Genomic DNA, 25,091 nt, shown 5'->3' with positions numbered 1-25,091 from the left:
TCTGTTTCCCTTTTTCTGTCAATTCCCAGGGGATGCCAACTTGCCCTTTGGACTCTTCCAATGTTGCTGTACTCAACTCACTGGATCTGGTCATGGTGTTTGACTGGTTCATTGGTTACACTTTCTAGACCAAGAAACTGAAGTCTATGGAGAGAGAAAGTGAGCAAGCCCTGTGGAGATGAGGACTTTGAGAAGTAGAGAACCAAGGTCCTTACCTAGAGCTCTGGTTGACACCTGCCACAGTTCCCTGCAGGAACTTCCATTGCACGCTGTGTTTGGTGAGAGGCTGATCTTAGTAGGGAGCTGTTGGGAGGTGGCCCTGGCCAGCTATCCTAGGTGGCAGAGGTCTGCCATTCTAGAATGTTCCCTGAGCTAAGTGTTGCCACAGTGTGGCTTCTCCCCAATGAGCTCTGGGATGCTTGGCCGGCTGTGCAGGGGCCTGGGATTGTTTGCCCAGGTTGTTACATCTGGAGCAGGCCAGCTCTGCTTCACCATCTGTCATCTGCCCTGTGATGGGTCTCATGGGATACCACTTTCTTGGGAGGATAGGCTGAGGCTAAGCCCGAAAGGCGACTGTCTTAGTCAGGGTTTCTATTCCTGCACAAACATTACCAGGAAGCAAGTTGGGGAGGAAAGGGTTTATTCAGCTTACACTTCCACATTGCTGTTCATCACCAAAGGAAGTCAGGACTGGAACTCACACAGGGCAGGAACCTGGAGGCAGGAGCTGATGCAGAGGCCGTGGAGGGATGGATGCTGCTTACTGAATTGCTTCCCCTGGCTTTCTCAGCTTTCTTTCTTATAGAACCCAGGACTACCAGCCCAGGATGGCACCACCACCACCCACAATGGACCCTCTCCCCCTTGATCACTAGTTGAGAAAATGCCTTACAATTGGGTCTCATGGAGGCATTTCCTCAAGGGAGGCTCCTTTCTCTGGGATAACTCCAGCTTGTATCAAGTTGACATAAGACCAGACAGTACAGGGAACCTGGTAGAGAGTCACAACAAAGGAACAAGGACACATGGCCCAGCCCACCTCTTCTAAGAGAATGCACAGGAGTGTGTCACCCTACAACATGGCCCCTCTTTAAGGCTTCTTTCCTAGGAGCTTCTGGTTCTTCAGCTCCCCATTTTCTGTTTCTTTTCTTTGAACAGGGTTTCCCTAACCTAGCCATCCTGGAACTCACTGTGTAGACCAGACTGGCCTTAAACTCCCCTAGATTTTCACAACTTGCTTCACTTGTGGTCTCTCCTCTAAAACAGATTCCCAGATTGACTCTCCTTCTCCACTCTGCTCCCGTGCCCTCCTGAGTCTCTTCAAAGCCCTCTTGGCTCTCTGAAAAGAGATGCTGTCTGGGCTCATGGGTTAGATAGGTCTTCTGGGATGTTGAGATGGCTCAGCCGTTAAAGGCTAGGCTCAGAACCAAAACACCAAGCCTTCTGCCAGCACTAGATTCCCAATTCTGCCCACTCTCTCTCTAATAGCCCACCCTACTCCTACCCCTTAAGGGCTATCACTGCTCCTGCACACAGAAGATGCCAGGCAAGGCTGTTTGGAGGAGATAGCTGAGGGATACCTGTCTGTGTGTCTGCTCAGAGTTAGCGCTCTCTCTCTCTCTCTCTCTCTCTCTCTCTCTCTCTCTCTCTCTCTCTCTCATTTACTTGTTTTTACTTTATGTGCACGTGGTACTTTGCCTGCACATATATCTATGTGAGGGTGTCAGATCCCCTGGAACTGGAGTCACTGACAGTTGTGATCTGCTATGTGGGTGTTGGGACTCGAACCCAGGTCCTCTGGAAGAGCAGTGCTCTTAACTGCTAAACCATCTCTCTAGATCCTGAGTTTTGTTTTTGTTTGTTTGTTTTTAGTTTTTATGTGTATAGGCGTTTTGTCTGCATGTATGTCCTGTAGAGGTCAAAAGAACCGTCAGATCCCCTGGGACTGGAGTTACAGACAGCTTTGAGCTGCCATGAGGGTGCCTGGAATTGAACCCTGTCCTCTACAAGAGCATCCAGAGCTCTTAACTGATGAGTCATCTTGAGTGCAGTAACGGGAAGAGAGGTGGAGTGTAGGAGAGGAGAGCAATCTGAAACTGACTTGGACAATCAGTAGAGACTACTCGCTACCTTCAGACCAACCTGCTCAGAGCTCTGAAAGAGACTGCACTTCCTCCCTGGGCAAAAGGCTAGGTCTCTACCATTATCATCTGTACCCCATTCTGCCTATTCCGGGCACCCCAAGCCCATTAGCTGCATAATTATGGAATTGGGTTAGTAAGCATTGACAGAGGCTGGCAGGGTGGGACAGGAGGGGGTGGTGGTGCTGGCACAGTATTTGTACTCGGTGACCATGGCTGGAGGGATGGTCTCTGATCCTATGGCTCTTTGCAGAACAAACAGTTGCCTCTGACTTTTCATTGGCTACTTCCTCTTTCCCCCGGGGGGCCCTTTAGCTGACAGATGGCACAGTTCCAACTCAGTGTCATAGTCCCGGGGTTTATGCTAGCTTCAACTGAGTCCCTGCACCCTTAAGATGGGGGCTGCTGGCTCCCCTCTCCTTCCTGGGCTGGCCAAGGGCGGGAGAATAAGAAGTCAGCTCCTCCCTCCCTCTGCTTCCTGGCCTTGCCTTAGGCTCTTGGCAGCCTCTTCCTCCCAGCTCAGTTCCAAAGAGCACACAGGAGCCTGCCTGGCCGCCTTCCTGAAAGGAAGTGGCCCAGACAAGTAGCCGGGAGGATGGCGTGACTGCAGAAGACACTGAGCCCTGCCTGAGCATCCACATGTGAACGCCCAGCTGACCAGCAGCACACCAGGAGGACACAGACACTTAGTGCCCACGGAGTGGGAGCCTCTCCTGGAAGAGTAATCAGGATGACTTCCTACAATCCCTGACAAAGAGTAGCAGCTGTCTCCAGGCCCCACCTTCTGTGGCTCCACGCTGCACTCACTCCACCCTACTTCTAGGCCTGTTGATGGCCCTGTTTACGTGGTCTGAGGAACGGCCTCCACCTTCATTCAAAATACAGACTACGCATGCGCTGTCGGACTCTGCAGCCATTTCCGCACTACTTCCTATTGTCCAGATTCTGGAATACAGGGGCTGCCTACAGCGGGCCTCAACCACTAAGATAGTGTCTTAACTAAGACTGGGCCTCAATCACGAAGACTAAACTCCCCAGACAGGGTTTAAACATGGCTCTGGCACACCGTATCGGCCTCAACAGTTAGCTTGCTCCTAAACGGAGTCATTCCTACTTCAGGGCTGAAGTGAGAAACCATGAGGCTAGACGGTCCGTTACTTCCTGGAAACCGCATTATTGGTCTCCCCACGGGGAGAGGTGTGCGGGTCTCTTTGCCCCGTCAGATCCACACTGCTGGGCTCTGTTTCCCCTGATGCCTCAAGAAACTTTTGTTTTTCCTTCTGAATGGAGGAGAATGATAGAGTTCACACACCTTAATGCTGCTGGTCACGTGTGGACACCAGAAATGCGGCTAGTTGGAACTGAGATGTGTATGGTTTCGATGGTTATTTGAGATTGTATTAGGTTAAATAAGATATGAAACTAGTTTCGTCTGACTTTTTTTTTTTTTTTTTTTTTTTTGACATAGGGTCTCATGTAACCCAGGCTTTGAAGTAGATACGATGCAGAGAGACGACCTTGAGTTTTTGATCCTGTCTCCACCTCTCATGAGGGATAGAGACTGAACCCAGAGGGTCGTGCATGCTAGAACCACTGTACAAGCTGAGCTACACCCCAGCTCATCTCTTTTTCCTTTTTAGACATGGATGCCAGTAAATGAAAAATATGGGGCTGGAGAGATGGCTCAGTGGTTAAGAGAATTGACTGCTCTTCCCGAAGGCCAGGGTTCAATCCCCAGCACCCGAATGACTGCTCACAACAGTCTGTAATTCGGGTCCCAGGGTACCCCGCACCTTCTCAAAGACATACATGCAGGCAAAACACCAATGCACATAAAATAAAAGAAGGAAATAAAGAAAAGAAAATGAAAAATATATGAGTTGTCCACAGTTTACTTTTTAATGCACACACTCACATACACTTATACACATGCACATATACTCACACACATAGGCACACACTGATACACAAAAGCACAGGCACGTGCATACACCCACCCCATTGTGCGCACATGAGCATGTGCGTGTGCGTGTGCATGTGCATGCGTGCGCCAGTTCCACAGAATGTATGTGAAGGCTGGAAGAAAACTCTCAAGCTTGGCACCAAGTACGGTTACTTGCTGAGCCATCTTGCTAGCCCCACGCTCTATTGTTATGGTGGTAATGATTTCATGGCTTTTCCAAATCCACTCAGACCCAGAGCTCAGTATTTTGCTTTTGGTGCTCCCTGTTGGTTGGTGTTCCACAGCTCTTAAGGTGGAAGCTTGCCCCATAGCGACTGGGCGTCTTCCAACTTGAGGTGTATGCAGCCTCTGTGCTCTGAGCCAGCTTCGGTCCCCAAGGTGCCTCTCACCTCCCTCTTCTCTTCTGCCTTCCTTTTTCAGTTGCCTTGCTTTTCATTTCCTCCCATAATGTCTGTCTGTCTGTCTGCCCATCTGTCTGCCTGTCTGCATGTCTATCTGTCTGTCTGCCTGCCTGTCTGTCTGTCTCTTGTTTCTTTTCATTTTTTTTTTCAGACAGTGTTTCTTTGTGTGTAGCCCTGGCTGTTCTGGATCTCAATTTGAAAACCAGGCTGCCCTGGAACTCACAGAGATCCTCCTGCCTCTGTCTCCCGAGTACTGGGATTAAAGGTGTGCTACCATGCCCATTCTCCTCCTATCATTTTAGGCAGGGAGAATCACATGTGGTCCAGCATCTTTGGGTGCCGACTCTTCTCCCTCCCTGCCTGGCTTTGCACACTCTCTGCAAAGAGTTGAAATCTCCATGTGCACAAGGATCAATCACCCTCCCAGAAGGACTGTCCTCTTCCCAGGTGCTTCATCCTCCGTGCAAATGCCCCAGCTCAGTTTGTAGCACACATTCAGAGGGACAGGCTAACAGCCTCGCAGCAGCTCTGAGAATTCCCACTGGTGTGGGGACTTTAGGATGGTTGACTCCTTCCACACCAGTCCCTTCCTGATTTCCCATACGTCTCTCTGCTCTGACTAACCCACCAGCCTGTGCAGATAAACTCGAAAGACTTGTATGTCCAGAGGTGGTGATCTCCCACCTCCACCACAACAGATAGGGGCCCGGGGACATAGATGCCCCGGAAGAAAAGTGGGCACAGAAAGAGACACATTCTTGCCCACTCAGGCCCCCACTGAGACACACACACAGGACCACTCACGCTCCCATTCACTCCGCCACACCACCACCCAGGCCTTCCTGTGGCTTTGAGTGCCTCCCCTCATGGGTACTCCCTCGTCCTCCCTCATGTCGCTGAGGTCCCCACACTCCAGTCTTTCCCCTCCGGCCACATGCAGCTCAGTCTATGGAAGTCTTGGAGACAGTTAGAAACAGGATTGAAAAGCTGAACGGAGGAGAAAAATCCATCATCTTTAGGTTACAGCCCATCCATCCAGGAGATGATGGGGCTCCAGGTCCTTCCCCAAAGGGACTCAGATTCCAAAAGGACAGCAAGAGTAAAAAATCAAAACCAAACCTTCTTTCCCTGTAGATTTTTTCTACTTGGATTTGATGGAAACATCGGCTCCAGGAGGATAGTCTTCCCCATAAAGATGAACGGGAAGTCCACACAGCAGAGCTGTGTTAGCACACAGGGGACAGTGAGGGTCTTGGGAACAGGGCCTGGCATCTGTATTTAAGGCGGCAATGATGTCAGCGGAAAGGAGGGCTTGGGTTCAGAGTGTGATACAATGCTCTCTTTGTTGTCCCCCTTCCCTGCTGCTCTGTACACACACTTAGAGCACATACCAGCCCTCACCATGTGATGGCCGCCGAGGAGTGCTGCACACAAGGCCTACCACAAGACGCACATGCTCATGCATATATCCACATGTGAACATGCGTGTGCATGCAGACGCCCGTGTAGATTTGCATATGCACAGTGAGAGGCGCTCTTCGCTCCTTTGCCTGGAGCTTGCTTCCTTCAGCCCTTTTGCAGTTAGTGAAAGTGATTGCAGTAGTAAAAGTGAGGATTGCAGTCCTTTATCACGGAGCCACATTTTAAGGGCTCAACTACCTGTCACGTCAGGAAACTGTCGTTTGTTCTCCTTCCTCTCACCTTCACCTTCACCTTTCCACAGCTCTGTACTCTGTACTCACATCCTCCAGAGGACCTCTATCACCATCTTGTCTCTCCCTAGTACCTATGAAGACTGTGCCCAGCCCTGCACAGAATTTCCAGGCCTTGACACTAGAAAGAACATGGTGGACCATGACCACAGGGGCCTGTAACGTCTGGGTAAGGGGCTAGCAGTGTGTTGGGACCTCAGAGGGCTGAGGTCAGCTTGGGCTTGTGTGTGTGTGTGTGTGTGTGTGTGTGTGTGTGTGTGTGTGTGTGTGTGTATGTGAATTTATATTATATATAATATATGTGTATATATATTATATATATAAATTGTAATCATGCCTATTGACTGAGATGACAGATGTAGGCCCTGGAGGAGACAATAAGCTTAGACAAGTGAGTAGTGGCCAGGTACAGCTCAGATGCTGAGTTCAGAAGGATGGACCCTGTGAGGATGGGAAGAGATAGGGTCTAAGCCAGGAAGAGCCTCAAGACTGGGGATGCCTGGGGAGAAAGGTATCACCCAATCACTGCATCAATCAATGGGTCTATCAGGACCACGCAATTTTGGGTAATTTGTGTCTAAATAGATCTTCATTTATACTCCTCAACTTCTTTTCCTCTCTAGATAAATTTTCTTTTTACATTGCCCTCATGTAAAGTGCTAGTAATAAATTATTAAAGGTCATAATTAACAGTCTCGAGTACTCAGTGGCAGTAAGATCGTGTCCAGTGGACACTGCAGTAGATTAGTTGGTCTCTCTGGTAGCACAAGAAAGGGAAGCTACAAGTAGTCTGTGCCTTCCTTTCAAATTTGAGACCTGACCCCCTGAATGGGGTCACCTGTGTCCTTATGTTTAGTGTCCGGTTCAGTGCAGACTCCTGCCTGCTGGATTCTCAGACCTTCCACTATGTCCCCATTCTCTGAGATGTGGGGGACAGTCAGTTACCACTCTCCTAGGGCCTCAGATTCTCAGACCGGCAGAGGAAGGGAGGGAAGGAGGGAGGGGGGAAAAGGAGGAAAAAGAAGCAAAAAGTTGTAGAGATAAAGGCAAAGGGAAGAAGAGGCAGGAGGAAGGGTGGCATGATTCCACAGGCCCCCTGCACCGAGCCAGCACGCTCTCTGGGCACGCCGAAGACCAGGAGTGACCCACGCACCTCTGTGGTGTGGGGTCCTGTCCTTTCTGGTGACACACTGGAAGTTCCTTCACCACAGCTCTCTAAGAGCCCCCAGGAGATCCCTTTGGGAGCTGGGCACCTCCCTCTGGTGAGAGCAAGAGTGACCTCAGAACATTCTTACCCTCCTGGTGGCACTCCAGCCTCAAAAGGCCCCTTCTATATCAAATCACTTGTTTCTTTGGGCAAGAGATGGGGAGAAGCCAACTACCCCTCCATGCTTGACCAGGGAGAAACCTGGTCCTCCATGACTCAGTCCCTGTTCCCTCCCTCTGGATCCTTTTGAGAGTCCCTGAGCCTCTCAGGACCCATAGGCAACACCTCGCCAGGCCTCAGGTCTACATCATGGAAGAGTGATACACCATTAGGATTCTGGCCTGAGGTATGGGTGGTCCGGGATTTGAAGTGCGTGCGAGTTTGCCCGTGATGCTGTGCGTCTGGTATTGAACTGTGGTGGAGACTTGGGGGACTTGGGGATGTGCAAAGAGGACTTGAAAGGGGAAAAGGTAAAAGAGGCAAGAAAAATGGGTCTAAGGCGTAAGAAAGGCAAGAGGAAGGCAACGGCATCTGGATGAGAAGTGGGGGGAGAGATAAAGGGTGATGGTAGAAGACAAGCTCCCTGCCTCACACATCCCAAAGCCTCTCCCTGGATCCCCACCTCCCCAAGTTCCAGGAAGGAAATTCAGAGACCACTGAACATGCGTTGGGTCATTTCCACATGCTTTATTCCAGCAATCAAAATAATTAAAAACATCTCAAATTATTATACACATACAAAATAGGTACAGAGTCTCTTGCTTCCTCCCACCCCAGGGATAAAAACTGCTTTGTGCTTTGGAAAATGGTGCTCTGAAACCCTGATGCAGGACAGAGAGAGAGAGAAGCTGAGGGTAGGGAGCAGCAGCAAGAGGGGAGGGTTTCAGAAGAGAGAGAGATCATCAGATAGGCCCAGGAGCTGGAAGAGTGAAGAGGGGGGTAGAGAGAGAGCAGGCTGGAGTTGGCACTCTCTCCTCCCTTGTTAAATAGCACCGTCAGGAAAAGAAAATTCACACAAGTCCCTATCCATTAAAAAAAAAAGAATAAAAAAATACTTTGAACAAAAGGAACATTTGCTGGTCTAGGGGAGCATCTCAGATTCTATAGCACCAGAAATTCCTTCCCACCCCACCCCTTCACAGAGATGTAGCACCTTTGATACCAAACTGGGCGCGCTGCCACCCTGCCCCCATCCCCGCCCCCACACAGTTGCCCCGGTGACACACAAAGACAAGAACGAGGTAGTCTTTCAGCAACACAATTACACAAGGAACAGAACAGTCTCTCCCACCCAGCCTGCACATGTGTGGCCGATGTTTCCAGTCTGCTGTGACCCTGCCTGGCTCCAAACCCCTGCGAGGGGCAGGTGGCTCCCCCAGCACAGGCCCTCAAAAACAAAGTGTGTGTGGGGATTTGTTGCAGAGGCCATGGAGATGCCAGATGGTTAGGCTCCTTCAATAGTCCGAGAACCCCATGTCCCGGCAGGATTTGAAGGTGCTGGGTAGGGAAGTAGGCTGGGGGTTGAGGGGCTGGTGGGACGATTCAGCATTGCCTTTGCTGGCTGGGCAGACAATGCATTATTTCCTGTGTCTTTGGGGGAGACTTAAATTTGGGGAGCAATGGAGGAGAGGCCCCAAGAGGGGGTGGAGAAAGGAACAGAAAAGGCAGCATTTGGGGTATCATAAGCCCAGTGGGCAGAAAGGGACTTATACCCACATAGGTCTTCAAGCAAGAGGACCAAGCTTCCTTTTTTAAAAAGTTATTTATTTATTCTTATTTTTTTTTCTTTTTGGTAAGGTTGAATGCACTTTTGGTTTTTGGTCACGTTCAGTTGGTCAAAGATAAAAACTAAGTTTGAGAGATGAATGCAAAGGAAAAAAATGTTTTCCAAAGTCCATGTGAAATTGTCTCCCAATTTTTGGCTTTTGGGGAAATTGAGTTTGGGTTGTTGGTCTGTTTCCAGGGTTGGGGGAAAGTGGGCTGGGTGGGAGGGAACCAGATTGGGATGGAGGGAGTTTACACGAAGCAGGCAGGGCCAATGTCCATTCCGAATTCCTGGTCTGGGGCACCAATGTCCAAGGGAGCCACATCGATGATGGGCAGGCGGGAGGTCTTGGTGGTTTTGTATTCGATGACTGTCTTGCCCCAAGTTCCGGTGTGACTCTGGAGTGGATGGAGATGGTGGGAGAGGGTCATTACCAGGGGCGGGGATGGAGTGAGGCTCATTCTGATCTGCCAGGAGGCTAAAGCAGATGCCCAAAGAAGTGGGCGGGACCTGGTCTGGGGATACTCACCGTGCAGCCATCCACAAGCGTGCTGTAGGTGAATCGACTGTTGCCTTCGCCCCTGAGCTCGATCTCGTTGGAGCCCTGGAGGAGCAGGGACTTCTTGAGGTTGCCAGTCTGTTGGTCCATGTAGGCTACGCTGTTCTTGCAGTGATAGGTGATGTTCTGGGAGGCCTCGGTGGACATCAGGCGCAGGAAGGTCAGCTGGATAGCGACATCGGCAGGATCGGAACCTTCGCTTCCATACTCGAACTGCACGGGCCAGAGAGAGGGGAAATTGAGCCATCACACGGACCTTCTAGTCTTTGCCTTTTTACCCAGGATTCCTATATCCTAGATCCACATCTGCCCTTCCACTAAGCAGATATTAAATCCACTCCAGAACGTCTTGTGCTTTCTGGGTATGAGGCTAACCCATCTCCTCCTGTAGAGTGGCTCTGGGGTTCAGTGCACGTACCTGGAATCCATCGGTCATGCTCTCTCCAAACCAGACATGCTTCTTCTCCTTGGGGTTTGGGCTGATGTACCAGTTCTTCTGAGGCACAGAGGGCTGAGTGGGGAACACACAGGTCTGACCTGTCTCCATGTTGCAGTAGACCTTGATGGCATCCAGGTTGCAGCCTTGGTTAGGGTCGATCCAGTACTCTCCTGAAGTGGGCAGGGCAACGCAGAGTCAGGAGAAGTTAGGCAGCCAGCACCATACGGATGCATAAAAACACGGGGAAGCAGCATGGTGGGCTTTGGAAGAGAGCACGGGAAGAGAGGCAGCTGGGGTTAGTCCTTACCGCTCTTCCAGTCAGAGTGGCACATCTTGAGGTCACGGCATGTGCGGGCGGGGTTCTTGCGGCTGCCCTCAGGGCTGCGGATGTTCTCAATCTGCTGGCTCAGGCTCTTGAGGGTAGTGTCCACCTCAAGGTCACGGTCACGGACCACGTTGGCATCATCGGCCCGGTAGTAACGGCCACCATCTTGAGACTTCTCTTGAGGTGGCTGAGGCAGGAAGCTGAAGTCATAACCACCGCTGGGAGGACCGGGAGGGCCAGGGGGTCCAGGAGGTCCGGGGGGACCCTGTGTAGAGAAAGGAGATCAGGGTTTTCTGGTACTCGAGTCTTCCTGGGGAGGGTCAGGAGGCAGAGGATGTGAGGCTACTTACAGCAGGACCACTATCGCCAGTGCGACCTCGAGGACCAGGGGGACCAATGGGGCCAGGGAGACCGTTGAGTCCATCTTTGCCAGGAGAACCAGCAGAGCCAGGGGGACCCTGGGGGATAGAGAGATGGTTAGAAAAATATGGCTAGAAACCCAAGGCAGCCCCGACTCTGGCTCAGAAGCACTCCCCCTCCCCCCACTGCTGGCCCTGCCCAATCTCTGCTTCTGTCTCAAAAGGTGTCCTCAACTAGTTCCTATAGCTAGGCTTGCAAGGGGCAGGGATGGGAAAGTCAAAGGCTCTACAAGACCAAGATTCTTTTCCTCCCCACCCACTGTCTGGTCTCTGAACTCTTCTCTGAAGAACAGAGGGATACTTGAAAGTAACCAGGACAGGGAGGGACTCCAGGAAGAAATAAGGTGGAAGGTACAACTTACCCGGGGACCTGCAGGACCAGAAGCTCCAGAGGGGCCTTGTTCACCAGGAGAGCCCTGAAGAACAGAGAAAAGCAGTTCAGGGGTAGTGAAGGTGACGTGTCCTAGACCATTCCCACCACAATCCTTCGTTGAGCACTCTCTCTCTTTCCCCTATCCCTCACCCTCACTAGGAAGAATCAGAATGTCTACCTAGAGTAGACACCGAGGCAAATGCTCCTCTCCCACTATGCAGTCTGCACCAGGATATGATAGAGAAGGCCTGAGGTAGCCAGGGCTAGGAAGGTGAGTTTACTCACAGGAGAGCCAGGAGGACCCTGGAGACCAGAGAAGCCACGATGACCCTTTATGCCTCTGTCACCTTGTTCGCCTGTCTCACCCTTGTCACCACGGGGGCCTTGGGGTCCCTAAAAGAGAGGAGACAGGCTGTCAGGTGCAAAGTCACGTTGAGTGTTGGGTGGAACTCTGTTCACATCTAGGCCAATGTTCACAGGGCATGAGGTTGGCATGGGACACTTACAGCAGGACCACGGGCACCAGCAGGGCCAATGGGACCAGCAGGACCAGCAGGACCCTGGAGAGAAAATAGTGTGTTAGATCTTGACTTGGGGAAGGCCAAGGTCGAGGGATGCAGGATGAACCTTCCCTTGGTTAGACAACTCCTAACCCACACCTTCTGCTGTGGCCACCTCTCCTGATTCCCAATGAAACCTCCCCAGAGCCAGGCTTCATGTGATAAGGTGGGACAAGCCCTAAGCCTTGGTGAAGATGGGGTCCTGCCTAGATGAAGGCCAAGTTATGACTGTTTTTCCAGGGAGGCCAGCGGCCCAGATATATCCCAAGACCCTCTTCTTCCCCAGCCTGAGTGAGGTAATCTGCCTGAAAAAGAGATCTGACCTGAGCTCAGCCACTTACAGTCTCACCACGGTCGCCATTCTTGCCAGCAGGACCAACAGGGCCGGGAGCACCAGGAGCACCAGGAGCACCAGGGGGGCCAGCAGGGCCAGTCTCACCACGGTCACCCTGGGAACAGAGAGTAGAAGTCATGGGGTCAGCTTCAGATGAAGGGTCCTGTCTGGGGAGGGGCCAGGGCAAACCAGAGTCCAGCCTGATGTGCGATGTGTGGCATGACCTCTTACCTTGGCACCAGGAGCACCATCTCTTCCAGGGGAGCCTTCAGCACCAGGGGATCCCTGTAGAGGGAGCGGGGAGAGATGAGAGGCCACTCCAGGGAAGAGGCAGGCACACGATTAGCGGTCCTGCATGGTACTGGCCAGTAGGTAGAGGGTGCTTACCTCACGACCAGATTCACCAGGGGGGCCAGCCAATCCAGGGGGGCCCATAGGGCCAGGGGGACCACGTTCACCACTTGCTCCAGAAGGACCTTGTTTGCCGGGTTCACCCTAAAGAACAGAGTAAGGCTGGAGGTCAGATGTGGTGGTTCAAGCCACGAGACCTTTTTTTTTGTATGTTTGTTTAGTTTGGTTTTCAAGACAGGGTTTCTCTGTGTAGCCCTAGCTGTCCTAGGACTCGCTATGTAGACCAAGCAGGTCTTGAACTCAGAAATTCACCCATCTCTGCCTCCTTAGTGCTAGGATTCAAGGTGTTTGACACCACCACCAACACCTGGCTCTCGTGAGAGCATTTCTATCACATTTGATCTCCTTGTCTTGACCACTGCTACCCCTGCCCCTTCTAGGAACCAAGTCCTAGGACCATTCTTCTTGGAGACCCCAAGATGAAGGAACACTCACAGAGGGTCCAGGAAGACCAGGGAAGCCTCTTTCTCCTCTCTGACCGGGAAGACCGACCACACCACGCTGTCCAGCAATACCCTGAGGTCCAGGGGTACCAGGAGAGCCCTGAGGGAGGCAGACAGGAGTGAGATGGGATCACGGTGGCACAGGAAACCTACACAACTCTGGATCTCTCCAGAAACACAGAGATCTCATAGCACTTACAGCAGGTCCATCAGCACCAGGAGATCCTTTCTCACCAGCAGGGCCAGGGGGACCTGGGGGACCAACTTCACCAGGACGTCCAGCGGGACCAGTCTCACCACGGGGACCTTTGCCCCCTTCTTTGCCAACGGGACCGGGAGGGCCAGGGGGTCCAGCATTTCCCTACATGGGCACAAAAGGGACTGTCAGAGTCCAAGCTTCCAAAGCATCACAGCGGCATGCCCCAGCCAGGCCTTCTGTCTTGACAGTGTGTATGTGTGTCTCATCCCCATCCCCATTCCAGAACCACAGATACTCACAGAGGGACCAGGGGGACCAACACGACCAGCAGCACCAGGGAAACCAGTAGCACCCTGGCAAGAGAGAACATCGGGTGGTCAGAAGGGAATGGTCACTTGTTACCTCGCCTGATCTCCTCCAATCTCTGCCTTTGGGGAGTCTCGACTTTGGATGGTACTCACAGGGGGACCAGCAGCACCACGAGAACCTTTGGGTCCAGGAGCACCAACGTTACCCTGTAAGAGAGTGTCCAGGTATGAGACCCAGGCTAGCCACAAGTCCAAGGCTACCAAAAGCTTATGGTGTAGAGGGTAAGATACTTACAATGGGGCCAGGGGGTCCAGCGGGACCAGCAGGGCCAGGAGGACCAGCGTCACCTTTCACACCAGTATCACCAGGTTCACCTTTCGCACCAGGTTGGCCATCAGCACCCTAGGTGGGAGGGAGAATGGACAATGGAGGAGTGGATGAGGCAGCCTGGGAGCAGAGGGTCTCTGGGCTAGAGGAGAGGCCACAGATAGGGACTTGGAGATGCAGAGACTCTTGGAGACAACCAGTACCTCCCCACCCTTCTCCCCTGACTCAGGGTAACACTTCTGCTCTCATTCAGTCACCCAAGGTCCCAGGCCTTATGTCTCAGTTGGGGACAGATAGTGAAGAGGTACTCACAGGGGGGCCAGCGAAGCCAGCAGGACCAGGGGGACCAGGCTCACCACGGTCTCCCTAGAAGAAGAAGAACACGTTGGAGAAGTTTTCTCAACGTTAGGGAAGGAGAGGGATGAAGGAATAAAGGAATGGGGTTTGGGGTGGGGACAGAAAGCAGGTAGGAGAGAAGGGCTATACTTACGGGGGCACCACGGGCTCCGGTGGGGCCAGCAGGACCACTGGGACCAGTTTCACCCTATGAGGGAGAGACAGGAACTCTGAACTCTTTGGGGAGATGGACAGTGACACCTTCCCTCCCTTCTGGTCCCTTGAACTTCCTGGGTCACCAGCTTCATATGTCAGGACCTGCCTTCCCTGCATAGCCCCATCTGAGCTTGCTGAGGCAGCTTTGTGTCAAGAGATAAGGTGGAGAGGTAGCCACTAACCTTGTCACCAGGGGCACCAGCAGGGCCAGGAGGACCAATGGGACCAGTCAGACCACGGACGCCATCTTTGCCAGGAGAACCATCAGCACCTTTGGGACCAGCATCACCCTAAAGACAGGGAAAAAAAAATCTGAGACTTCCAGACTAGGGCCAGGAATTTAGCTACAGTGTTCTGTGGATGTATCTAAGAGGACCTCTTCAGCTCAGCCAAGGATACAATGTTCTTTCAGGGGTTAAAGTTGCCTACCTGGGGTTTCAGGTGGAGACTGGGTTAAGAGAGCCCTGAAGTCTACAGAGTGATAAATAAAGGAACCTCTATCAGGGAGATGCCCCAACTTTCATCCCCATGGTGACACATCAGAAGGGCCCGGATCATAGGTAATAGAGTAACCAGCAAAGCAAGGAGATAAACGAGAACCACCAAGGGCTCATGGGAGGGGAAGGTTGACTTACTCTGTCACCCTTAGGACCTGGAAGACCAGCTGCACCACGTTCACCAGGCATTCCCTGAAGACCGGGGGCACCCTGGCTACCAGGAGCTCCGGGGGCACCAGTATCACCCTGTTTGGTAAACAAGATCAGTGAGTCTCAGAAGTGTCTCAGAGCCATCAGCTCACTTAGGATCCCTTATGTGTGGATCCCAGATCACAGGTTCCAGCCAGAACAAACTCACAGACCCGACATTGGACCCCCTGGGTTCCCACTCTGATCTTGTCCCCAAGCCCTATAGTCTGGGTTCCAGCCATCATGCCCTTCCATGATGCTCTCACCTTGGCACCATCGTTGCCGGGGGCACCATTGTTTCCTCGGGGACCAGCAGGACCTGGGGGACCTTGTACACCACGTTCACCAGGGAAACCTCTCTCGCCCTAGAGAGGAAGGAAAGGGCTCATGATGCTCTGACAGGACTGAGCTTGGGACGTTGTAATGGAAGTGGTACTAGAGGGCTCACGTACTCTTGCGCCAGAGGGTCCAGGGGCACCAAGGTCTCCAGGAACACCCTGAGGGTAGAAAGAGGAACAGCAGTGAGCCCAACCTCCACCTGAGAAAGAGCCTCTGCCCCCCTTCCTAGGGCTGGTCCTCAGAGCCCAGAGGAACACCTTCTCAGCTTAGAGCTGAAATTCCTCATTACAGTGGGAAGGCTTGAGGTAACGCCAGAATTATTCCAGGAGTTTGCATAAAGAAGTCACCTTGCCTAGAAGCCACACAGCCACTGCCACATGATGTGCAGTGAGCGCTCTCACACTTTTGGTGTAGCCAAAGTCCTCCCCTGGTGTTTCATCCCTATCCCTCTAGCTGGATGTTTCCTAAGCAGCTACAGGTGGTCTTTTCGCTTTGTATTTCTTGCATGCTTCCACTTTCTTGACAGCTACTACCTCTTACCTGTTCACCAGGCTTGCCTGCTTCACCAGGAGGACCAGCGGGACCAGGAAGACCCTGTAAAGTGGGAGGTGGAGGGAAGAAGGTGAAGAGTTTAGAATCTTTAACTGTTAACAAAGGACCGCTCTTCACGCTTCCCTACAGACCTAAGTCACGAGGCCTTACCTGGAATCCAGGGGAGCCAGCGGGACCTTGTTCACCTCTCTCACCAGCAGGACCCTGTCGTAGAGAACAGGCAGTGGTCATGAAGAGTCCAAGGAGAAGGGAGGCTAGGCCCTGCCTCTCCTGATCCCCAGGGCTTGCAGACAGGGGTACTTACAGCAGGGCCGGGGGCTCCTTGAGCTCCAGCTTCGCCATCTTTGCCAGCGGGACCCTGTGGGGAGAAGGTGATAAATTCAGTGTGGCAGATGGCAGCAGCAGGTAGGGACTGGACCTCTGGGACACAGCAGAGCCCACTAGTGACTCTTGCCATGTGAGGATGGTGACAGAGACTCAAAAGAGATACTTACAACAGCGCCAGGGGGTCCGGGGACACCTCGTTCTCCAGCCTTTCCAGGTTCTCCCTGTGTAGAAAGGGAGGCAAGACTGAGGGTCACAGGTCGAGACTATTACAGTCGAGGACCTCTCATAGTGAGTGTTCCTAGGGGGCTTTCTGTTCGGGAAGACTGAAAGAGGATGGCAAGCTTCAGGGTCTAGGTGAAGGTCTTGCTGGCATCTAATGCTTGGCCTCTCTTCCTGCACCCAAAGAAGGTGCCCGAGGCTCCTTCCTGGTCACTCTTTCCCTTTCCTTCCCCTTGATACACACCTTCAGTGACCTGAACTGCTAATGGGGGTCATCTCAAGGCTCTCCCCTCCTTACCAAACTTGGGTGAGACTACCACGTAAAAGGGCCATCTTATCTGTGTGTTCAGGGAAGCCTGCCTAGCAACAAAACTTATTTATCAAGTGATAAAATGGTAAATGACAAAGTGATGATCGTGGAGCCATCAACGGTCTCTTATTTCACTAATGGGCCCAGAAAGGGTCATTAAAGGTCTGAGGTCACACAGCAAGTCAGTTGAATTAGTATGCCTGTTCCTGGTTCTTCAGTGTTCCTCACTGGATACTTACAGCAGTACCCTTAGGTCCAGGGAATCCCATCACACCAGCCTGTCCACGGGCTCCAGGAGGACCTGCGGGTCCAGGGCGACCATCTTGACCAGCGGGACCCTGAGGATGGGAGGCACAAGTGTTGTGGTAAGGACTAAGGTAGGCACATCAGATGGTAGGGGTGAGGCGTAAGAGAACAGGCATACTTACAGGGGGGCCGGTTTTGCCATCAGGACCAGGGCTGCCAGGACTGCCAGTGAGACCCTAGGGAGAGGCAGGAGAGCATGAACGAGGGAAGGAGGAGGGGGCTGACAAGGGGAGGAGGGGGATGGGAGGGGGAGTCTAGAGCACTAGCTGCAGGCTGATCCAAGTCCCATGCAGGACTGAGGATCTTCTCACCTTGGCACCAGGGAGACCAGCTTCACCAGGGCGACCAGCTTCACCAGGAGAACCTTTGGGACCAGCAGGGCCAGGAGAACCACGTTCACCAGCAGGACCCTAAGTGGAAAGAAGTCACAGATACATCAGGGTCACAAGCTTGGCCTCATTATTGTGGATTAGCACCTTCTTCATGCTGGTAGAAGGTCTGGGGCTTTGAGGAGGATTCATGGGGATGCCAAAGAGATGCCACACAAGAGGAGGAGGAAGAGGAAGGAGAAGAAAGAGGAAGAGGAGGAGGAGGAGGAGGAGGAAGAGGAGGAGGAAGAGGAGGAGGAGGAGGGAGACCCAGACATAGGCACAGGTGGCAGGGAGCACGGTTGCAGATATGAGTCCAGGTAGGTGTGAACAGTACTGTCAGGGTGAGGTGATGTCAGGCAGCTGGGGAGTCAGCTTCTCTGCTAGAGAGAGAGATTACCTTGGGGCCAGCAACACCATCAGCACCAGGGAAACCACGGCTACCAGGTCCACCCTGCAGGGAGGGAAAAAAAAAGGCCAGTGAGTTCAATCACCACTGCAGCACTGGGGGAGCACTAAGAGCAAAGGTTGAGAGACACAGGGGACACTTACGCGCTCGCCAGGAGGTCCGGGCAGGCCGCTAGGTCCAGGCTCACCACGGGCTCCTCGTTTTCCTTCTTCTCCAGCAGGGCCAGGGGGACCTTGAACTCCAGCAGGGCCCTGGACAGAGAGGGAGTGGCCTTGGTGAGAGGGCACAAGCCCAGGAGCCTATGATGCTGGCCTCTAGCAACAGGGCTTCTGGGTATGAGGCAGGGGGTTCCCTTCCTCCCTGGAGCTCCCCTGTGAGGCTTCCAGGTCTTGGGGGCTTCGGAGGAAAAGGGGTGATGTGTGACTTACGGGTTCTCCTTTGGCACCAGTGTCTCCTTTGTTGCCAGGGGCACCAGGTTCACCCTGTGTAGGGACAGAAAGAGGACAAGAATTGGAGTTGCTCTATTGGTTTGCAAGTGTACGCTTCTTCAGAAGGGGGCGCACTGGAGCTAGTGCATGAGCCCGGCAGAAGGGAGAGTCTTATACTTACACTGTTGCCTTTGGGACCAGGAGCGCCGCTGGGGCCCTGAGGTCCAGAGGGGCCTCGGGCACCAGGGAAGCCAGGAGCACCAGCAATACCAGGAGCACCCTGCAGGAGTCAGGACAGACATTTTAGCCCAAGGGTGAAGGGCATGGGGCAGGTGGCAGGTGGGCAGGGGAGGAGGAGGGCCACTAGTGACTTACATTGGCACCTTTAGCACCAGGTTGTCCATCAGCACCAGGGTTTCCCTGTCACAGAGAGAAAGGAGGGTGAGTGACAGCCTAGAATGGTGAAACTGGCAAGTGGCACTGGGGTCAGCAGCAGAGAGGACACTTACAGCAGGACCAGCAGCACCAGCAGGGCCAGGGGGTCCGGGCTCACCACGCACACCCTGGGGACCTTCAGAGCCTCGGGCTCCCTGGGGACCAGCTTCACCCTGGATTGGAGGAAAGGACAAATCAGAATGGGGCACCCAGCATTACTTCCAGATGTCAGGTGTTAGAGGGCGGGGGAGCAAGGATGAGGATTTTGAGAGCTAGGGAGGGAACACGAGGATAAGGGTGTTGTGCAATGTGTTTCATTCACTCTTGCCACTCTGGGCTTCTCTGATCTGGGGTGACACCTAGCCCTTGGCCTATGCCAATCATGTTCAAAGAAAGGATGAGTCTCACCTTAGCACCAGCTGCACCAGGGAAGCCAGGAGGGCCAGTAGGGCCGGTGGGACCCTGTGAATAAAATGGAGGTTTAGCTACAAGGCGGAGACTGAGAGCTTTTAAGTTTCAATGGCTGATGTCAGTCCCAAGAGCTGACCCTGAAGTCTCACCCCACTCCCAAACTCAAAGTCAAGGCCATACTTACGGGGGGCCCAGCTGCACCGACAGCACCATCGTTACCACGAGCACCCTGCAAGAGAGACGAAGCCCAATTATGCCCCCTGAGCACTGGCCAGTTAGTTCCCTTAGTCCCTGGGGAACTCCAGCCAGAGCCCAGGGGCATCCAAGCAGCCAGGGGTACTTACAGCACTGCCAGGGGGTCCAGGGCGACCTCTCTCACCAGGCAGACCTCGGGGACCCTAATAACGAAACCAAGGATGGTTGAGTGAGATGGAGACACCTCCTTCCATAGCCTCCATCCACCCTTCACCCTAGCCCTCCCTCTTGGAGTGCCCCCGATCGCTCAAGCTGGCAAACTCACCATCTGGCCGGGAGCTCCATTTTCACCAGGACTGCCAGGCTCTCCCTAGGAAGAGAGCACAGAGTGAAGTATTCATGTGGAGCAGAACTGTTGGGCGTGGGCAGTTCAGGACCTCGACAATATCTTACCTTAGGACCAGCAGGACCAGTATCTCCTTTGGCACCATCCAAACCACTGAAACCCTTCACAAGGAAGAAGACGAAGTAAGACGCCAGGTGGGGGAGTATACCTCTTCGACACCCACACAGATTTGACGCTAACTTTTGGAAGACCTCCAGTTGTCTCCCTGCCTCTGAGCTGAACTAGACCCCAATTCACCTATCAGCCCAGCCAGTCTCTTTATTGCAACTTCTTCCCCCACAAAAGGAAGTTATTCTAGATGTCTAACCTATGACTCTTGAGACATCTGTAGCTACCACCTAACATGATACACAACAGGATCTCATAGGGAAGGGGATAAGATGTTGACTTGGGACTTTGGGTGTTTCAGTGACTCAAGAGAGACTTACTCTGTGTCCCTTCATTCCGGGGAGGCCAGCTGTTCCAGGCAATCCACGAGCACCCTGGAGAGAAAGACAAATGAGGACTTGGAAAGGTGTCAGAAGGAAGGGCTCTGTGAATATTGCTCCTAGATGCATCCCCAGTGCAGGGAGCCCTGGCCCACCCTCATATCTTGCATACCTGAGGTCCAGGAGGTCCACGCTCACCAGGGCGGCCAGGCTTACCAGCTTCCCCCTGCAGAGAGAGAAAAAGCCATTATGGCAATGCCCCCCTAGCCCCCACACTGGGAAACGGTGGGAGGGCTCAGGTTTATGGGGGGGTGTTATTTTTTTTTCTTTTTCTTTTTTTCGGAGCTGGGAACCGAACCCAGGGCCTTGCGCTTGCTAGGCAAGCGCTCTACCACTGAGCTAAATCCCCAACCCTGTGGGGGGGGGGTGTTATTGAAGGGTGGCTTTGGTTTAGGGGAACCAAATCTAACTTCTAACCTAAAACTCAGTTTAAGTACCTTCCAGGGAATTCCCACCAGTGGTATATTCGTTTCCACACCTGCTCACACCCAGAGCTCTTAAACCCAGATTACTCCAAGGGATGGAGACAGGGTGTGGAAGGGGTGAAGATGTAGGCAGAGATGGGGGCTGCCTAACTAGAGCATTCTATTCAGTGGAAAGATCACTGCCAAGGGCCATCTTGAGTTCTCTTCCCCTGGTTATTGGTGGTGAGACCCTGCTGGGAGGATTTCAGGACCCACATTGCGAAGGCTACAGGATTTGATAGTGTCTCCCCCACCCCCGGGGTACTTACATCATCTCCGTTCTTGCCAGGAGGGCCAGGGGGACCTCGGGGACCCATTGGACCCTAGAGGAGACAGGTGAAGCAGTTAGAACTCCAAGATGAGAGACAACAAGGAGGAAGACTGGAACTAGGTGGTGACAAGCCACCCCTCACTCAGTATGGGTGACCTTCCACTGGAGAATTTGTGGAGAGGGAGGAGTGTCTGCATGGAGGACTAACTTACTGAAGCGCCAGGCTCGCCAGGTTCACCAGGGGGGCCTTGGAAACCTTGAGGACCCTGAAGAACACGAGAGAAGGGTAGGCTCAGAAAGGCAGGTTCCTTCCAGGCTGTCTCCCTCTTACAAGAGATGTCTACCAGCCTTCTGCCCCATCCCCATCTTTCCCTGCAACAGCCCATGCCCAAAGTGATACATGAAGACCCTTAGATACGTACAGGTGCACCAGGGGGGCCAGGGAGACCACGAGGACCAGAAGGACCCTACAGAAGGAAAAAGAGGGGCTTGTGATATCTGTGAGTAAAAGCAGTGCATCAGAGATCTGTTTCTACTGCTTCCTGTGGGGATCACAGCTGTCTGCCTTGCATCTTCTCTAGATCCGAAGTCCCAAAGGTGGCCTTTATTTCCCCAGTTATTCCCCAGGACATCGTTGGCCTTTCTTGGATCCCCCTCCTCTTTGTCCCACTGCTCCCCCTGGTGGCTCACCATGGGGCCAGGCACGGAAACTCCAGCTGATTTCTCATCATAGCCATAGGACATCTGGGAAGCAAAGTTCTAGAAAAACAAGAGAAAAACAAAAAACAAACAGGACTCAGGAGGGTAAATTAAAAGCCAGGAAGCAATGGTAGTAATGGGAGAAGCAGACGTAGGCTTCCAGAAGCCATTAACTAAGAGAGACAGTAATACAGACTGTAAGATATTCCTGTACCAGACACTTTGGCTGAACCTAATCTAACCAGCCAATCCCAAATTGTCGAAGAACCTGTAAAATAATGGCTTCTGCCCAACAGCCAGACTCTTCAAAACCTCGCTGAGTCAAGGATGACGAAGAGTCTCAGAAACAGCCTACACTCGTGGGAATCAAAGGACTGAGATAATGGAATGCAATTGGTGGTCTTGGACAGGGAGGGGGTGATGCTACAAAGGACATTTTGGGAGGCACCGGTGAAATCTGAAAGTGGGACTGTCCATCAGGCAATAGCGTTAGATCAACATTAAATGTGGTGCTATGGTCCCATAGGAGGATGCACTTGCTCTTAGGAAATGTGCTTCAGAGCATAAGGCATGGGCATGTTCTTGCTCATGTCACCAGAGGCAGACCTCTGGGAACATTTTTTTTTCTATTCTTTTTTTTTTTTTCCGGAGCTGGGGACCGAACCCAGGGCCTTGCGCTTGCTAGGCAAGCGCTCTACCACTGAGCCAAATCCCCAACCCCCTTTGGGCATGTTCTTGACGATATGTCTCAAATGGTTGGGAATACACAGAGACAGAGAGAGCTGTGTGTCCAGAAAGTGAAAAAGCAGGTGTTTTGAAGGGTGAACAGAAGTTCTGTGTACCATTGCAACTTTCCTGTAAGTTTATGATTACTTAAAGATACAAAGTTGTGTCTGACAAAACCAAAGCAAAGAAAAACAAACAGGCAAATGAACAAAAACAAAACAAAACGGGGAGTCACATAAGTCTGGGGTCTCCCAGATCTACTTACTCCTCCAAGACCAGGGGGTCCGGGGGGGCCGGGGGGACCAGGAGGACCAGGAAGTCCAGGCTGTCCAGGGATGCCATCTTGTCCAGGGGGGCCAACAGGTCCCTGCACCAAGAAATGGAGGGGGCTGTTATGAACCCAAATCAGAGCCACACCCCCTCCAGGTTCCCAGCTCACTTAAAATAAGATGCTCTTACCCGTGGGCCTTGGGGGCCAGGGTCTCCCTTGGGTCCCTGTGGGGTTGAGGGTGAAGAAACAAGAGGCCGGTTAGAGAACGAAAAAAAAGTTGGAGTTTATTGGAGGACAGTGGGAGTCATGGACGGGTGGGCAAAAGTAGGGGGCAGACTATTACCTCGACTCCTATGACTTCTGCGTCTGGTGATACTGGGGAGAAAAATGTGCAGTTAGAAGTAAATTTGCTAAGGTACCTGGGGTGTTATAGGTTTTCAAGACACAGGGAAAGGAGGGACTCCGACCTCCCTTAATCCTAGGACTAGAACCGTACCATATTCTTCTGGGCAGAAAGGACAGCACTCGCCCTCCCGTTTTTGGGGGTTGGGACAGTCCAAGTCTTCTTTGCATAGCACGCCATCGCACACAGCCGTGCCATTGTGGCAGATACAGATCAAGCATACATCAGGTTTCCACGTCTCACCATTAGGGACCCTTAGGCCATTGTGTATGCAGCTGACTTCAGGGACTGAGCAAATGGGAAGAGACACAGGACATGAGCGGCTCTGAAACCTTACCTGATGCACCAGGGATCCCAGCCTTACTCACCCTTTCCCCTGTCTAAGAGGTGCACGTAGATTTTCCACTTCCCACATCTTTCCCCCAACCCCTATTTTCTTCCCTTAAATCCTTAAATGCAGGTCTGCTCTGTAACGGCGTTCAGTGACAGCACCAAGAAGCCTGGCCAGGGCTGTAACTTCCAAGTTCCCAGGAATTTAAACAAAGCTTTAGGCTGGGGTTGCTTCCAAACTCAACTTCAGCCCACGCGCGCGGGAACCAAATGAAATAGAAGTCCTCCTGACGGAGAGTAGGAGGGCTCCTACAAAGTAGGTGGAGGTTTGTGGGACGTGGTTTGCGGGGAGACCGGAGGCGGGGGTGGGAGGAGAGAAGGGAAATTCCAGCCCTGGTCCCACCTCCTTTCCTTGGGCAGGTGGGACGGAATGGGCGGGGCTAAAATGGAGGAGGGTGACTTCCGTGGAGCCTTGTCCAGAGTAGTAAAATATATCCCTAAAGTTAGATACACCCTAACTCTCCGCTCCCAGGAATCAAAGCTTTCCCGGTCCTTCCTTCAAAGCCAGTAGAGCTTTGGGGTCACTCCTTAGCCAAAGAAAGAACTCAAGTCTACAAATAGCAATGATTAGTTAACCACGCCCACCTCTCTAGCACCGGATCAAAGCAACCACTAGGTGGCGGGCAACGCTAAGCAATGCACGGGGCGGACCCAATTTTACTGGCCTGGGTCACTTTCAAAGACCAAGGCTATCATATCCATCTGTGCTTTTATTTTCCTAGTCTGGAGATGAGGGTCCAGGCCCGGCAATAGCCCAGGTTTTCCCTCTTAAGCCCGCGCGCTGTAAAGTACTGTACCAGGACTCGTAGTGCTCAAGGTTGACCAGCAGGAGGCACAGGGACCGCGCCCAGTCAAGTCTTAGCCAAACTTTCTCATCCAGCAACCCGCCCTCTCCGTGCGTCCCTTCCTCCCCCCACCCCACTCCCAGAGCCCAGCACCCCGGAGGCCCCAGCAACACTGTCTAGCCTGCAGAGAGGGCAAACAATCTTTCCTTATGAATCATCCCGCAGCCTTTTTGATTGCTTTTACATCTTGAGCTTCGAATCTCTATTCCAGAGGTCTTATTTGATCTTCGACGTACTCTGACCCAACCCCTGCCCAGATTCCCACTTTTCCCGTCGCGCTACAGATAGATGCTTGAAATTTCCTGCCGTGCCATCTCAACCAGGGCTCCACTTCTGAGATCTGCTCACTCTCCTCTGCTCGCGAGGGTGACCTCTCTCTTCCCAGTTCCTCTCCATCACCTTCTCATCCCTCCTAACTCTGGAGCACCCCGCGCTTCCGTTTAAGTCTTTATTGCTAGGACCCCTATGCAGAACGCGATAGCAAGAAACCATAACCTCCCCAGAGTTTGGAACTTACTGTCTTCTTGGCCATGCGTCAGGAGGGCAGTGGCCCCTAAGAGGAGCAGGAGCCGGAGGTCCACAAAGCTGAACATGTCTAGACCCTAGACATGTAGACTCTTTGCGGCTGGGGTGGGGGGTTAGCTTCGGCTCATGCGTGGCCTCACTCCGTGTGCCTCCTGCTCCGTCCGGAGGTGAAACTCCCG

At 52.7% G+C, this 25,091-nt stretch overlaps 2 protein-coding genes across 4 annotated transcripts in view; one reads left to right on the top strand and one right to left on the bottom strand.

The window, feature by feature from the left end:
* The window catches only part of Sgca (sarcoglycan, alpha), a 19,008-nt gene extending 10,617 nt beyond the window's left edge, over positions 1-8,391 (top strand). Inside the window, exons 10-11 of one of the 3 annotated variants that reach the window (XR_010055187.1) lie at positions 30-278; positions 1,873-8,391. The gene's annotated coding sequence lies outside the window, so the exon portion shown is untranslated. Of the gene's footprint in view, positions 1-29 lie in introns of all 3 variants that reach the window. The other 2 variants (XR_005489851.2, XM_039086059.2) reach the window with 2 other exon arrangements.
* Col1a1 (collagen type I alpha 1 chain) lies at positions 8,088-25,091 on the bottom strand. Its single transcript, NM_053304.1, has 51 exons — positions 24,905-25,091; positions 23,246-23,440; positions 23,093-23,124; positions 22,938-22,973; positions 22,744-22,845; positions 21,744-21,812; positions 21,476-21,520; positions 21,266-21,319; positions 21,052-21,105; positions 20,431-20,484; positions 20,259-20,312; positions 19,878-19,931; positions 19,750-19,794; positions 19,574-19,627; positions 19,414-19,458; positions 19,227-19,280; positions 18,893-18,991; positions 18,759-18,803; positions 18,565-18,663; positions 18,384-18,437; positions 18,099-18,206; positions 17,947-18,000; positions 17,490-17,588; positions 17,301-17,354; positions 17,112-17,210; positions 16,511-16,564; positions 16,321-16,374; positions 16,167-16,220; positions 16,005-16,058; positions 15,578-15,622; positions 15,392-15,490; positions 15,075-15,182; positions 14,622-14,729; positions 14,378-14,431; positions 14,200-14,253; positions 13,855-13,962; positions 13,713-13,766; positions 13,551-13,604; positions 13,252-13,413; positions 13,045-13,152; positions 12,586-12,693; positions 12,430-12,483; positions 12,206-12,313; positions 11,811-11,864; positions 11,590-11,697; positions 11,294-11,347; positions 10,863-10,970; positions 10,495-10,777; positions 10,167-10,357; positions 9,719-9,961; positions 8,088-9,587 (listed from the first exon to the last, which is right to left on the bottom strand). The coding sequence occupies exons 1-51, from the start codon at positions 24,978-24,980 to the stop codon at positions 9,441-9,443; spliced, it is 4,362 nt and encodes a 1,453-aa protein (NP_445756.1). The 5' UTR covers positions 24,981-25,091; the 3' UTR covers positions 8,088-9,440.

Source organism: Rattus norvegicus, chromosome 10 (assembly GCF_036323735.1).
Source record: "Rattus norvegicus strain BN/NHsdMcwi chromosome 10, GRCr8, whole genome shotgun sequence".
Taxonomy (NCBI): Eukaryota; Metazoa; Chordata; class Mammalia; order Rodentia; family Muridae; genus Rattus; species Rattus norvegicus.
This window is presented reverse-complemented; position numbering and strand designations above follow the sequence as displayed.